This window comes from Odontesthes bonariensis, chromosome 4 (assembly GCF_027942865.1).
Source record: "Odontesthes bonariensis isolate fOdoBon6 chromosome 4, fOdoBon6.hap1, whole genome shotgun sequence".
In the NCBI taxonomy this organism is placed as follows: domain Eukaryota; kingdom Metazoa; phylum Chordata; class Actinopteri; order Atheriniformes; family Atherinopsidae; genus Odontesthes; species Odontesthes bonariensis.
The window spans coordinates 30,056,308-30,071,812 of record NC_134509.1 but is presented as its reverse complement, the minus strand read 5'-3'; the positions used below and the strand labels follow the sequence as shown (position 1 = coordinate 30,071,812).

At 40.4% G+C, this 15,505-nt stretch overlaps 1 protein-coding gene across 2 annotated transcripts in view; it reads right to left on the bottom strand.

Annotated features, from left to right (window-relative positions):
• The window catches only part of helz (helicase with zinc finger), a 62,562-nt gene that overhangs the window by 36,025 nt on the left and 11,032 nt on the right, over positions 1-15,505 (bottom strand). For both annotated transcript variants that reach the window (XM_075463885.1, XM_075463884.1), the window contains exons 5-15: positions 12,967-13,023; positions 12,580-12,628; positions 12,327-12,402; positions 11,281-11,479; positions 9,116-9,223; positions 8,830-8,971; positions 7,908-8,063; positions 7,505-7,775; positions 5,245-5,371; positions 4,920-5,132; positions 2,364-2,494 (exon numbers count right to left, since the gene is read on the bottom strand). In XM_075463885.1, coding sequence (XP_075320000.1) covers positions 2,364-2,494; positions 4,920-5,132; positions 5,245-5,371; positions 7,505-7,775; positions 7,908-8,063; positions 8,830-8,971; positions 9,116-9,223; positions 11,281-11,479; positions 12,327-12,402; positions 12,580-12,628; positions 12,967-13,023 — 1,529 coding nt within the window. The remainder of the gene's footprint in view (positions 1-2,363; positions 2,495-4,919; positions 5,133-5,244; positions 5,372-7,504; positions 7,776-7,907; positions 8,064-8,829; positions 8,972-9,115; positions 9,224-11,280; positions 11,480-12,326; positions 12,403-12,579; positions 12,629-12,966; positions 13,024-15,505) is intronic.

Here is a 15,505-nt window from a genome sequence, read left to right as displayed (position 1 = left end):
ACGCATATCTGTGTGTTTATTAAGAAAAATGAAACGTCACGCTCAGCGAGGTGAGTAATTTCACCAAATGTAGACATTTTTAAATCCAGGTTAAAAACATTTCTTTTCTCATGCGTCTATGCATGAAATCTGCACGGTATCTTTTAACTCATCTTGAATGTTGCTTGTTTTTAAATTCATTTACATGATTTTATTTGTTTCTCTTTATATTTTTAATGCTTCTTCCACTCCCTGCTGCAATGCTTTTATTTTATGTAAAGCACTTTGAATTGTTTGTACCTGAAATGTGCTATACAAATAAATTTGATTTGGATAACGATTTTTCCCAATTTTGATTGGGAACGCCTCGGGGTCCCCCCCCAGAAGAGCTGGAGGAAGCGGCCGGGGACAGGGACGTCTGGGTTTCTCTGCTCAAGCTGCTGCCCCCGCGACCCGAGCCCCGGACAAGCGGAAGATAATGGATGGATGGATGGATGGATGGATGGATGGATTTTGATAACTCATAAACAAATCAAATAATTCAAATGGCCAACACAAGGAGTGACTATACGATATATCATACTTCCACAAACAGACAGAGGCCCTGACTGATTTCAATGGATCCGGTTACCAGGACTGTATCGAGGGCAGGCTTTTGTTTCACATTCTTGTTGTTACAAGTATGGAACATTGCACATACATTTTTACGCCTTGTGTCCACATTACTCCTTGTTCGTTCGCAAACTAGTGAACAAAGTCCATTCATTTCAATAGGCGTGTTTCCACATATCCAGACTGGCAGTACACCAGCAAACTCTGCACCGCTTGAACTTAAATATCACCTTAACTGTTAGAGTGAAAAACCTTTAAAAAGGTATGCACAACATGTCCACTAACTAGCTGGCTTTACATTTCACTCTTCAACTATTATTTTGTCACTTGTTTGCTATGATACAACTTCATACTGAAAAAGTATGAAGTACACTTCTAAAAGGCTCTCTTGATAAGTTGCAAAGATGAGGTTTAATGCTATTTTTATTCAGCTTTAAAAGGCACTGCAAATACAGTTGTATCCCCATGTATACCAATGGTAAAAGTTACTCAACCACCATACAAAATAAATAAATAAATAAATAAATAAATAAATAAATAAATAAATAAATCTTTGGTTCCTATTTCATGAACCTCATCCAAACTCCAATTAAAACAAAAGTCGACGTGAATACTTCTCTGGAGCCCAGATAAAGCCGAAGCCAAGAAAAGCACGAGGGATTATATCTGCCTTTGGCTCTTGTCAATAAAGATTACTGCTTCGCTTCTCTTACCTGTCCAACTTCGGAGAGAGATATGTAAAGCTGAAGAGAGATGAAAGCAGTTCTGAATGGCCAGAGTCAGCAAGGTGGGGGATATTCACCCAACTCTCGAATTGAGGTCGTGTCCCCTTCGTGATGGCGTTTGTCAAAATAATACGATGTGTAGGTATTAAAGTAGTTTCTGTGCAAAACCCATTTTTAGGATCAGCTGAATTTAATGTGCAAAAAAAAAAAAAAAAAAAAAAAAAAAAAAAAAAAAAAAAAAAAAAGTGTGTATGATGCTAGGTGCAAACTTTTTCCAAATATATAAATGTGAGAAGGGTTCTCATTGATCCATTTGGAAAAACAAAACTAAATAATAAGCAGAAGCAGAGGTGTGGGAGCACCCAATATTGTTTTTCAAAATACAATTTAAATCAAAACACTGGTTGGTTTTCTGAAATATGGTACAAATGCATTTTTTTGTAGAAAAATGCACTTCAGTTTCGGGCTAAACTAATTATTTCCAACAGATCGACCTTGTTCATGTTTGAACGAGGTCACATTGTAGGACGTGTGATGTCCGACGGGGCAAATGAATTAAAACCGCTCATTTTGCAACTTATTTGCTGCATAAAAAAGGAAAACTTGATGAGATCTCATTTTGCTTGACTAATTCATAAGAGATATCTGTCAGATGAAACAGAACTCAGATTTCAGTGCCCTTTAATATGCAGCTAAGTTTTGTTTTTTTGTATCTTTAGAGAGTTTGTTGCTGGTGTAAGATATTTGGTTAGAGAAAATACATATGCATACATGCAACAGCCCTACTTTAGTTCACCTTGATTAACAACTTCGTCAGTGGATTTAGGGACTTTTCAGGCCTTGGGTCAAATCTACCCTGTTCAGCCTGTAGCAGCAGCAGCATCCATGAGTTTACACATGTGCATCGTTATTCAGAAACAGACAGACAGACAGACAAAGTTGCAAATGTTTGTTGTTAACTATAAATGAGTATCCACAGCTCAGAAAGTAGTATGTGGGACCGCCCCGCTTACGCATGTGCAATTGCACACGTGGCTGAATACATACCTGTTGGGGCTCCAGGGGATGGTGGGGACCAGGCTAACATCAGGGAAAAGGATGGTGTTATCTTTGATGCGATCCAGGGCATACTGCATCTCACATAGTGGCAGCCTATTCAGCTGGAACTGGAGCTCCACCTGAGAGAGGCGACACAAAAGAGCTCATTTATCTACTAAATGATCTCTACCCATCTACAATCCAGATGTAGTATGTTATAAGCATTACATTTCAATGGCCAATATTTCAATACAACCAAAAACATTCTTTAGTCTAGATCTTGATCAAATGTTCCTTTCAAGATTCATGAAAAATGCATATTCATCAAAGTGAAATATATATAATGCATAATATGCATCACATTTTAAAGCCGACATCTGTAAATAATTTGAAATACGAATACGAGTAAGTGCTCAAGTTTTTTTGTTTTTTTTCTATCTTCTACAACACCACAATCTCGCCAGTTGCGCTCGACATTCATGACCTTTCAAGACTTGACTTTCCAACTCTTTTTGAGGGATTTATTAATCTTGAATGAAGTCCGTATACTACACGTTTTGCACTGGCTTTTCCACAGTTGAACAGATTAAAAATTGTTCATTTTCAACTTGATGTCTGCAAGAACAATCGACTCAGTCATAACATCAATCTACATTCATTTTTAATCTCCTGCTTTCCGCAAAGTGCACAAAATAAGGACATTTTTATGCTCAGTCAAGTCATCTTAAGAGAAACAAATGCTCCTAAAAAGGCATACTTTAAAGTATGTGATGCCTTTCAGCTGGGAATAAAAACAAGGATCAGGAAAAACACAGAGCATTGGTAAAAAGAAGAAGACAAAAAAAACAGATTCAAAAGAGGGGAAAAGAAAGCTAGGAAGAAAAATAAATGACAGAGAGAAGAGAAGAGTGAGTTTTAGATTTGCAAAAGGAGGAAGAATGCTTGAAGTCTCTTTTTGAATTAAAACCCACAAATGAGATGGAACTGTAGCACATAAGCAGACAGGAGAAGCAGATCTGGGAGAAAAAGGAGATTATACTCCCACAATAGCCGCTTTCGGACAGAGCCGATCTAAGAACGCAGTTATCAGAACTGTCCTACTCGAATTTCGTTCTGATAACTGTCCTTCCCCAGCGGAACTGTTTCAGTCTGCATTCGCACATGAGTCGGGACCTGATAGGGACTGATGCGCCGCGCGCAGCCATCTGCGTCAGTGACGTGTTACGTTAGCCGTTTAGCGCCACATTCAACAACAAAACAAAACTCGGTAAAAGTAAGGAGAGAAGAAAAACACAACAAAGAAGCTAATATGGAGAGCGGGGAGGCCACTGTGTTTATGGTCTGCATGATGGTGATATTAATCATGGACGATCACATCAGGCGTCTAATATCGAGGCTGGAAGAGCTCACAGAGAGAGTCAGGAGACGAAGGATGGAGCGCAGGCGATACTTTTTCATTTCATGAAGTAAGGAAGGAGAGCAGAGCGCCGCAGACAAATGAGACCAGTGTAAGTTTAACTTATTAAACACCCGCCGGTTGTGTCTGTGTCCTATGAGGAAACATTTCAGCCGTGACAGCATGACATGGGGCGTAGCTACCTACCACCAAACACCTCCATCAGATGTGTTCTATAGAACCATGAAAAGACCCGACCTCGAGAAGGAGCTAAATGGTTATAGGAACTAAGGGAGATGGCCCCGAGTTCCTGTATGTCCGAATGCGGGAGAAAGCGGCCCCGCGGATTAAAAGGTTATTAGAACTGCCAAAGGTTCCTACAGTCCGAAAGCGGCTAACGAGAGTTGTTTGATAACATTAAAGACATGGTTGGTAATCCTGTTCAGAAACACATTTTGTAATACTGGGTGAAATGGCCCGTCTATCCTGAGAGAAATCTATACAAGATGTATTTAGAAAAAGGGACGAAAATAATCAGACCTCTGTGGCAGCTGCAGGACTGAGAAAAAGCTGACCAATCCGAGATCAGCGGGACTTGGTCGCCTACAAAAAACCAATCAGATGCCTCTGCTTTCTGCCTACGCCCCCCTCTGCCGGCTCCCTGCTCCATGTGCACGCGCGGTTCTACCGGCTTTGGATGAAGCGATGACGGAATGGGGAGGGGGGGGGGGTGGAGCTTAGAGGAGGGGACACTTTCAAATCTTGCTAGCTCTCTTGCTAGCTCTCTAGGATTACCTACCATAGCTTTAACATAGCACCTTGTTTTTCTGTCAACATTCAGGCTGGAGGGGAGAAAAACTATCAAGCTGAAGCTGCCAATGGGGATGGGTCCTTCTAAAGAGAGCTCCAGCAAACAGTGCCATGCTGACATTGATCCACAAGCTCACTGAAGTCTCCCTGGAAACCTCTGTAATCTCTTAATGTGAGTGTGTGTCTTAAGTTTTGGTTATAAAACCTGTGAAGAGTTGCCTAACAAACATCTGAGAGTGTGCCAAAAAGTGCTTGTATTAAATGAGATAATTTCACATCCTTTTTCTGAAGTCTTATTACACACCTGGTGGTGACGGCAGAAAGAAAGTACCACCTGGTTCAGTAGGCTGCACCCATACCTGCAATTCTCTGTCAGGCAGCAGCCCCAGCTCATCACAGCAGTCCTTGCAGATCCTGAGGAAGATGTAATCCTTGGTCTTCTCCTCAATCACAGCCTCATAAACGCGCTCTTTGACGCCAGGAGGCGGCTGGCACATGACCCCGTCACGGCCCAATGGTAACACCAGCACTGAATTTACCTTTGTCATCACTAGCCGTCCAGCCAGTGTGTCCTGGCATAAGAAAAATGGAGTTTAGCAGAGCGAGCGAGCACATTCATTTGTACTTTAAGTGACATCAAAAGAATGAAATTCTTATTATCTTAAGAGCAAAAAGTATAGTTACCTCAGAAAGTGTTTCTGTGAGTCTGAAGCGTGCAAAAAGCTGTCCATTCTGAGCATACTTGGCTCCAACAGAAATGCCAGTTAGCATAAAGCTAGTGACCAGCTGCAAGTTCACCTTGATGTTAAACCTGGTGGACAAACATGGACAATAGTTATGCTAATACTAACTGAAGAACTGTTTAAGATTCCCTCCCTGCGGTTTTAAAATGATGAAATAAGAAGAAATATTCAAGATGAATTCTGATTAATGATTGACATGTGCAGATGAGTGAATACATTCTGTATCCATTTGAAAACCAGTAGTGTTACAACCAAAGGAGCCTTTAAGGCTAGAGTCTCTGAAAGGGAAACCTTCGAATACACACGGGAGCAGGTCGTTTAGGCCGCAGTCGTTTAGGCCCCCAGTCGTTTAGGCCAACATAGGAGTCGTTTAGGCCAGGCTACCTGAGCAGTTGAAATCTTTATTATTGTACATTCGTTATTATTTGAAGTGGGCGTTTTATTTTGAAGACGGTTTGTGCAGTTTCTCTTCCTTTCTTCACGTTCACCACTCGACATGTTTACACCGGTGCGGCAGTCACTGACGATGTAAGTTATGTTCATACTGATGTGAAATGAATGTGTACATGTTACTTACCTTTCTGATAGTGTTTTCTTGCTCCTGGTGTGTATTTGCACTCTTTAAAATGTCCGTTTCTGCTCGTTAGCATGATCGCGATTTAGCATTGTTAAGCTAACCGAATTTGTATTATACAGCATTATTGTCCAATGAATTTGGCAATGCGGATGATAAATTTCCACAATTTTATGAATTTATAAATCACCATTTATTAAATAAAAAAAACGTTTCCACACTAAAGTTGGTTATTAAATAATTTACCATAGTTATGTAGGCTACCCAGACAGACCAGTAGAGCCGACTTATATCTTATAATAACGAATGTACAGTAATAAAGATTTCAGCTGCTCAGGTAGCCTGGCCTAAACGACTCCTCTGTCGGACAAAAACGACTGCAGGGGGGCCTAAACGACTGCGGCCTAAACGACCTGTATCCATACACACTCTCAAAAAATACAAACTCTCTCCCCAAGCTCATTTTAGATAATGAACAGATGCCTCCTACCCTCTTATACAAGACAACAAAAAGAGAGATCACGCTGAAGCTAGATACAAACATAGTTACTAAATTATTCAGAATAATTAAAATAATGCTTCATTTTAAGGTGAGTTTAATATCAGAAGTGGAAGAAGCTATGACTGCTTGCAGTGATCCAGAAGAATTCATACTTTGTAGGAAACCACCTCAAACTCAATCACCCATGTAAAGCAACACAAGCAGAGAAATTATGCATTGGTAATGGTAATTGTGGAGATTAAAACACATTTCATGCTGAAAGTGACAACAGAAAGATATTTGATATTTAGTTTCTTACGGAGACAAAGGACACCATGAGTGATAACACAAAACTCATTGAAGAGATTTTTACTGAGCTAAAGGAGGGGCTACAGTACTTTTTGTAGCGACTGTGGAGTAACAGCTTACTCAATTAAACTAGTGGAGCAGCAGGTGAATTTGGCCTCATCTTTTTTTCAGGCAGACATCAGTGTTTGTTCTGGACAAAGAAAAGCGCTTTTCCTCAGTTCAAACCTTGTATAACCAGTGCCAATTCTTAGAGAAGCTGTGTATCAGTTAGAAACACTCCCCTCTCTCACACAGCAAACTTAGGAGAGTCAAGTCTGACACCTTGTGGTGGGAGACTTTTCATCACAGTGAACACTTGCACGTCTAAGTGTCGGACATTATGGATTTCTGGGTTTGGATGCTGAATGTGATAGTGGTTAAGTCTGAGTTAATAACTTCAACTGATTTTATGAATGATAAAACTGAATCAGCTGCTTAGAGGCGGTACAAAAAAAAGCTGCCCTGAACAAAAGAAAAAGTGGCCAAAATTGTAATAGAGTGCAGCTCACTGTCTTTATACAGAAACACCAGCTGCAACATCTCACAAAAAGCACATTACTCTTGGTTAAAAAACAGGATACGAGTCATCTGGGAAACAGAAGATACGCCTGTGGAGTTGCCACAGTGAGCAGATGCGCTCCCGTGTGATGGAGGTAGAACCTCCTGCATCACCAACAAAATAGCTGATTTATTAAGGTCATCTTTACTACTAAGGGCTCAGGGTTATGTCCCACTAATTGCTAGGTAATAATAACAATCGGTCAACCCTTGATACACCTTGAACATCCAACTACTCACTTGCTAACTTCCTTATATTGTGCAATCTCTTCTATGTAGAGCAGGTCATGCAGCCGGGCCTGGTAGTTGTCTTTGGTCAGAGTCTTGTCCAGAACTGACTGGGTGAAGAGCTGGTCGGCCGACAGAGGTATCTGGTATCGAGCAAGGAGGCTACGCTCCAGTTCACCCATCGACTCGTTGGGGGTGAATTCTACGATTGTTTTACATGAAGGATCCCAGCGCTTCGCAGTCATCAACAGCTGCTGCCTGGCTGCCATCAGATGTTCTAAGTCTGGAGAACAAGGCACAAGTGAACAGGCCGAAGCTTTCATTCCCGTCACTTCTTGATGGTTACATAATGCTATTCATTTTTATTATTCAATATGCACTCATTTTCAGAGCTCCAGAGTTTCTTTAATCATACCTTCAATGGAAGCAGCATCCACCATGATTCGCTGCATCAGCACAGGCTCTGAACCAAAGTCAAAGACAATGGTCTGTCTGAAGGTCCCAAAGATCTCTGTGCTGAAGCCAACTGCCACCTTGTAGACACAGTGATCAAGGCCATTGTCTACTGCCACTGTGAAAACACCACAGTGGAGTACATTAAAATCCTCAATCCGTTGTTTAAAAAGAGAGAAAGTCATCACTTGAACATTAATTAAAAAAAAGATATGGGAAAAGACCAAAGCAAAATAAGGAAAATTCATCAGGCATTACACAAAAGTGTGTGGTTTAAATGTCATATAAACAAGGCTACATTACTTAATGTTTGATTCTGTTGTCAAACAGAGTCTGAAATAAAAGCTGAAATGCATCAAATTAAGATCATTATGTATTAATGAGCAGTTGCTGATTTTAAAACTAAAAAGTCAGAAGATAAAAATCCCCACGCACACACACAACAGCTGTCAGTAACATTCAGAAATGGGAAATGATCAAACAGAAAGTGAGCACACGTGCGCCTCCTCCAGCTGAACATTACAGTAAACTACACCGATATAAAAATACTGTTTGAAATGATAAAGTCGATGTGTCACACCGCCCTGCACAGTTTAATGAGTAGTTGCTGCATTTGCTACCCATTTTGACACAATCTATAACAGGACTAATACTATATCATTACCAAATTTGTCTCTAGAAACAGAGACAGTATCTCTACGTATATACCTCTCCATCGGTTTTAAAATGAAATGTCAAATAATAATTGTGTTTAAAAAGCCTGTGTAACCTTTAACCGTTTATCAGCACCATCACACCATTAATATTTGGTGACAGAAGCAGTAAAAACATATTTAAAAAAAAAAAAGACAGGGGGATGTTTAACAATATGAGTCCATACAAACCTGCTGTTTCCTCTCCTGAAGTCCACTCTTGGCACGCTTTGGGAACGGCTTGAAGCCGATCGCCAGCCGACACGCCTGTGATGAAGAAGTGTGGCCGATGGGCATCATAGAGCAGAGCGATGCGGTACAGCTTTCTAGCCGGCTAAAGAAAGAGCATAATGACGATAAAGCTTCTTTTTTTGTTGTTGTTTTTTTATAAACAGATTCAAGCAGCACTGACAACCATTCAGTAAAAACTTGGCCGAATTGTCTTTTCTCACTGACAGTTGATAATGCATCATCCTACCTTGCACAACAAGGAGAAGATCCAGGAGTGGGACGATTTTTTGGAGGCGACTGTAACAGAGAGGCTGGAGCTGGTCTCTACATTCACTCCTTCTAAACTGTCACTTAGCTGGAAGGACAAAAAAAAAAAAAAAAAGCGAGTAAGAAACTTTAAGTGCTTCTCTCCATTCATATCTAAATTTAAGGAAAGTAAGTCAAATACGTGTAGAAGCCAAGTACAGTGGTCAATAGAACAAAAACATGGCAACATTATGTGTCACAAACTGTGTGCTATGAAGATAAAACTGTTGTGAATAAAAAAAGGTTTCTTTATGTCCTTTAATATCCTGTAATTCTGAAAACACTGCGAGTAAAACCCTGCTAAATGTAAACAAGAAAAGATGACAGATTTGGGAAAATCAGAAAAAAAAGAAAGAATATTGTTTAATTGTGGTGTTAGACCTTCAAACAACTTTTCTACATGATCTACGTGATCAGGATTTTCTGGAATCAATTATGTAGTAGAGACAGGATTCAAGACGACCCTGCCCGTAAGACCACAGACTTTCAGCATAGAGCGGGGTGACATGGCCCAAATACTGGCAACAGGCTGGAGGCATTTGGTACAGGGCTGCAAGTGGTCCGGCACAATAAATAAATACATTTACATTTAAAAAAAAAAAAAAAAAAAAAAAAAAAAAAAAAAAAAATTAAACCTCTACTATTATCCCTGGATGGGACAGATTCAGACTCCCACAGCTTCGGTGATATATTGTTGAGACAAAATGTGCGATTCGTGTGAGGGAAATATGTGATATGTTATCAGTGGTACAGTAGTTGATACAGCATATCTGTACTGATATGCTAATTAGTCATTTGGTAACTATCCTTGTAGTACAATAACAGTTTTGCTGTGGAAGACGATCTAATCTGAAGATAAGACACTGCTTCATCTTCAGCTCAGAGAATTTAGCTAGTTTGTGGTCTAACTGGACAGTTTTCAAAGTTTATGTTTCTTGGCAGTTACGAAAATCTGCCGTGCGTGCTGCACTTTTACTTTAGGATGCCTTTTTTGGACACCGCAGAGTATAAAAGTTGTTGTGTGGTGCACCGCATGCCTTATGAGCTGATGTAATGGAATTGATCAATCATCTACTACAAGACTGCAGACATTAGTTTAAAGAACCAAAACACTGGGAAATAGCTCAAACATAAGTCAAAAAGGCTACTAATAGCTTAAAAATGTGTGCTAAGGTAAACAGCAGAAGTTGAGCTAACATCAGAAATCCAGAATAACAGGACTTCAGTATCACAATGTTTGATGGTTCAAATAAAAAAAACTTAAGTCTGGTATTGAGAGAAAGAGGAGCAACGGAAAGAAAGACTTAACACACTGATGGAACTCAGTGAGATACACGTTCGGAATACAAGATTTTCAGAGTCATCAGATTGTTCGAATGGACACACGACAACATGCTCCTCTTGTGTTCAGGGCTTTCTGTGGCAGGGGGTCACACACTACAAGACGTTTTACTTAACCTCTTTAGTTGTTGAAAACAAGGTTTGAAAACAAAGTTGAAAACAAGGTTTTCCCCAACGAGTTCCAAGTCTGTCATGCTGTCACACAGTGGAAACATCAGGTAAGCATGAGTGTTGGAGCCATCATTTAAACAAAGTTTCCTGGTTAGACCATGGGTAGTCCTCACCATGCTCTCTGTCGTGTTGTACGTTATTTATTTGACTTTTCCAAGTTTTGTCCTGTCGTGTCACCCGTTATCAGGTCTCTTGTGCTCTCATTGGCTGTTGTTTCCTCCTGACAGTTCACTCACAACTACTCCCCTGCCAACCCTGTGAAACCATTAAAGATGCTAGGCTCTGGAGCGTTACTGCATGCCAGTCAGTTCTCATATCGCGTCTTTCAAACTGTCACACATCGTGATTGATGAGGACCCAACAAACCACTGACTTGCGTCAGATGTGGGTCATTTGTCTACGTCTTCAAAAACCTAGCGTAGCGTGAACTAGGCTTAAGAAAGGACCCTCAGTGTCTCAGCTTCTTCGTGTTATACACAGAGTTGATCAAAATCCCAAACAGAACTTGGAAGAAAGTGAATTCTCACTTTTCTACAGTATTTTGCTGTTTTCTATCGAGTTACTTGTGCCTGCATACACCCCACAGCCACTCACCACTTTCTCTGGGGAAAGGGAGTTCATCCACTTTTCTATGAGGGTTTCCATGTAGTTTTCTGTGAAGTGTTTGCTCTCCTGCTGCTGTTTGAGACGAATGAGTCGTGAAGCATAACGCTTCTGCCATTCCATCAGTTCCTCCTGGGAATGAGCAGATGTACACTGGGCCCCGTACCGACACAGGCCCTGCTCCAAGTACCTACAGGACAAAATTTTTACATTTATTGTTATACGCCGTCACCGGTTTCTATGCTCATGTCACACTGGCCCAGTTGGTATAAATTAATTCCAACATGGAAAGAAAAGGAAAAAAAATCTAAATGTATAAAAACGAGGGTTCGTGTGCAAATGGTGGGACTGCAAGGTCAGAAACTGGCTGGAAACATTTTTCTCTTGCAAATTGATGTAATATGGTAAGAAAAACTAAAAACAATTCGTCTTTGTGTGACTGCTGATGTGACAGCAGAACGTGCTCAGATTGAATCAGCAAGAACAGTCCATCAACAATTACATAGAAATGGATATCATTGTAGGAATGGATGAAGACCTCACCACAAAAATGAATGCACCTTTGAAAGTTAAAAAAAAAAAGGGCTAAAGCCAAATGTGCTGCATTTCCGGAATGTAGTAACGAGTGATTTTAGGCAGAGAAGTTATCCTTTATCATATTCTCGATATGTGACATTCCCTAAGATAACAGTTCAGGCCTGAATGTGTATTCTGCTGGCATGGTTTGAGCAAACTTGTCTTTTTAATGGAAGGGTCCCTGCAAATCAATAAAAAGGTGTTTAGCCAGACCACTATTATCGTTTGATGAAACATTTCGATCCAATAAATGGGGTCTCGCCCAGGATTACAGTGATGTTGCAGCGAGTTATATTACAACCCTCAGTGAATAACAATCTTTTATGATATTACCTACTGTATATCAGTCACTTCAAAAATCAAATCAAACCGTATATAAACCAAAAAAGACATTAACTGCCCTGATACCAAATTCTTCATTGTTTACTTTTGTGTTCAAAGTACAAGATGATTTATTTGACCTTTTACAGAGGGTGTACTCCTCGCTGCTGGTGACTCCTCTGGGAGGAGGCCGGAACTGCCAGCCATCTTGGACCTCTGTCAAATCACAAGTAAAGTGGTCAACAAGAGCAAAATGATATTGGCATAACAATCATAATATTAATCAAGATGCCAACTGACTTAACAACGCACAAAAATTCACAGAAATGAGATCGACTGCACATAAATAAAGGTTAAAAAGAAATATTGAACTCCTGGTACAGATTTACTCACCTCCGTCCAGGTCGTCTGTGTATTCTGGTGCCATCTCTCTATTTATAGCCTGGCATGAGATGGAGCAGGTAGGGGTGGGTGGTGGTGGATGCAGAAGATTATTATTAATATTATGTAAACTAGTACTTTAGCTGCAAACAAGCAGTCTGGCTACTACATTTCCATAAAAGGAAAAACAAGAAAAATTAATAAATTCAAAAATAAGGCAGGCAAAATAATGAAGTTATGGTTAAAATCTGGCCTTAAAAAAATAATCTTATGAGTCAAACCTTGTAAGTACGATACAATTATTTCTAAACACCAAGAAAATGCTGAAAGGCCTAAACAGGAGGGCAGCAAGCACAAAAGCAAGCTGAACAGCCTCGATCCATAAACTCAGACACTTACCTCTATTTCAGAGAAGAGCATTTTTAGTCTGGTCAGGTCCTTTGTAACGATGCCATTCTGTGAAGGTGGGAAAAGGCTCTTCATTAAAGCATAACCACAATAAATACGTTCAGTACTTGGAAGTAACGGTCATACTTTTTGCATTCCATTTTTACTAAACATTTTGCTTTATGTGCTATAAAAGTCTGCCCGTTGTAAATTCTATTATTTTTACTACAAAGTTGTCTTTAACAGCTCCTAAAAATTGCTCCATTGTACAACTACTTGGAATCCAACAACGCCAAAAAGCTCAGATCACTGAATTTCAAACACACGTCATATGCAATTTTTCAATGTGTAGTAAAAAAAAACCTCCTTAATTTCTGAAAAGGGACATTTTTGTCCCCTTTTAAAATGACCTAAAAACATCATATATTAATATTTTTTTTCAATTTTTTTTTCCATAAACCTTTTATTCCACTTCAGTTCTAATCATAACTACCAAGTTTTCAATTATTTTTTAAAAAATTAACCCTTGGGATGCTAATTTGAACTTTTTAGCCCAAATTTTAAGCCTTTAGGTGCCGGTATTTTCAAAATATGGAATGAAAAGTGGAATTATTGAGTAGGGGTAATTATGGTCTGGGATATGTCAAAGATTTGCAACAACATCGATTTCTAGGGATTTTTAATTTTTTTGTTATGCCCGATTTAAAAAATTCCTTAATTTCTGAAAAGGGCCCTTTTTGTCCCCTTCTAAAATGATCCCCAAAATACCATATGTTAATATTTTTTTCAACTTTTTTTTTTCCAGAAATCTTTTCTTCCACTTCAGTTCTGATCATAACCACCAAGTTTTCAATTATTTTAAAAAAATTAACCCTTTAAATACTAGTGTATATGAGGTAAACACCAATTTCTGTTAAAAAAAAACACACACAAAAACTGCTGTATTTTCAATGTATGTAGTGCAAAGTGAAATATTCTATGGGGGATTATTAGGTCTGGGATATGTCATTGATGAGCTACAACATCAGTTTTTAACAGCTTTTTAGTTTTTCTGCAATGGCAGATTACAGAAACGGCTCCCATAGACATCCATTATAATGAATATAGCATTAGTCTCTGGTACACACACACACACACACACGCAGTCCAGGATTATTTGGGGTTTTCGGTGCTCATCCTCGCTGACCACTGGGTCCCTGTGTGCTGTGCTGAGGAGGAGAACATTTTCCACCTCTTCGGCACATATGACACTGCAGTGTGTGTTGCAGTGAAGGCAAATGTTGAGGAGCGCACAGGTCTGTGGCTCGCCTGCAGATGGACTGGGGGAAGCTCAGGCTTAGTCCTTCTAATGGTCCCAACCATGGCGAGTTTTCATTTGAGCAGATTTTCACTCCAAAACTTGAAGATAGCAATTTAGCTTATTAGCCCACGACGTAGGCCGATAAATTGTAATACAGCGTCTAAAGCTCGCCACTCCCAAACCCTTCATCGGTAAAACGGCCGATGTACAACTGAATTTCAATTGCAGCTAGAAACTGAAACATTCATTTCTTAGACGTCTTTGACAGGCTATGAGCTGCGCACGTCACAGGCAACCCACACTTTGATGCCATATTTTGGGGGTTTGCTGGGGATATACTGCCGAAACGTGCAGCGACCCCGAAAGGCCACCAGCTGCTCTTCGATGCAGACTTATTTGCCCGGGGTGAAGAAGCGGGCGAGTCAGCTCTCCCACTTCTCCCAGAGAGCTGCAATCGGAGCCAGTTTGCCTTGTCGCTGTCGATGGGGTTGTGTCAGCCGGTCATCAAACCGCAGCTTTGATACAAGGGATTCAAATCTTGTACGTGCCATGGTTTGCCTGAAAATGGCCCATCCAGTGCATCCCACAGACTGAGGGTGCTCTCACCTCCTGAGTGATGTACCCCGGCGAGGATGAGCAGCCGAGGAATGCCTGCAGCTCTCCTTTGTTGGTGTCCCTCTGGGCCTCTGTGGTGTGTCTGCCTTCCAGGTTGGTGAATTGAATGATTAGCTCCATCAGCTCATCGGTCAAAAAAAGTAAGGCCCGATCGATTATCGGCCCCACCGATATAGCGGGCCGATATTTAGCATTTTGGGGATATCGGCATCGGCCATACTTTCCATAAATTTCTACCGATAAGTTTATATAATTTTCACAACCAATTTTGCAGCCGTTTGGTTCTGAACGCGTCTTCTGCTCTCGCCACTTTGAGTTCATGAGCATTGCCTCGCCCGTCACAGCATCTGATTTGTTTGGCACACGGAATACAACCAATCAACACGCAAGGCTGCGAACGGTTTCAAGGCGGCTGCGGTGCGGGTGGGGCCACGGTGGTGGCAGTACTACTTGAAGCAGAGAGAACAAACTCCCTTCAAAGTAAGCATATACGAAGCCTTATCCCCTGCAATAAGTCACAAACACACCAACGTTGCAAAAGCACGGCACCACAACGTCTTTATTAATGTATACAACTAGTGAAAATGGTCCGTTTGATCTGTGTAACGACGCAAAGCTTTAGCTCACGTAAGGATA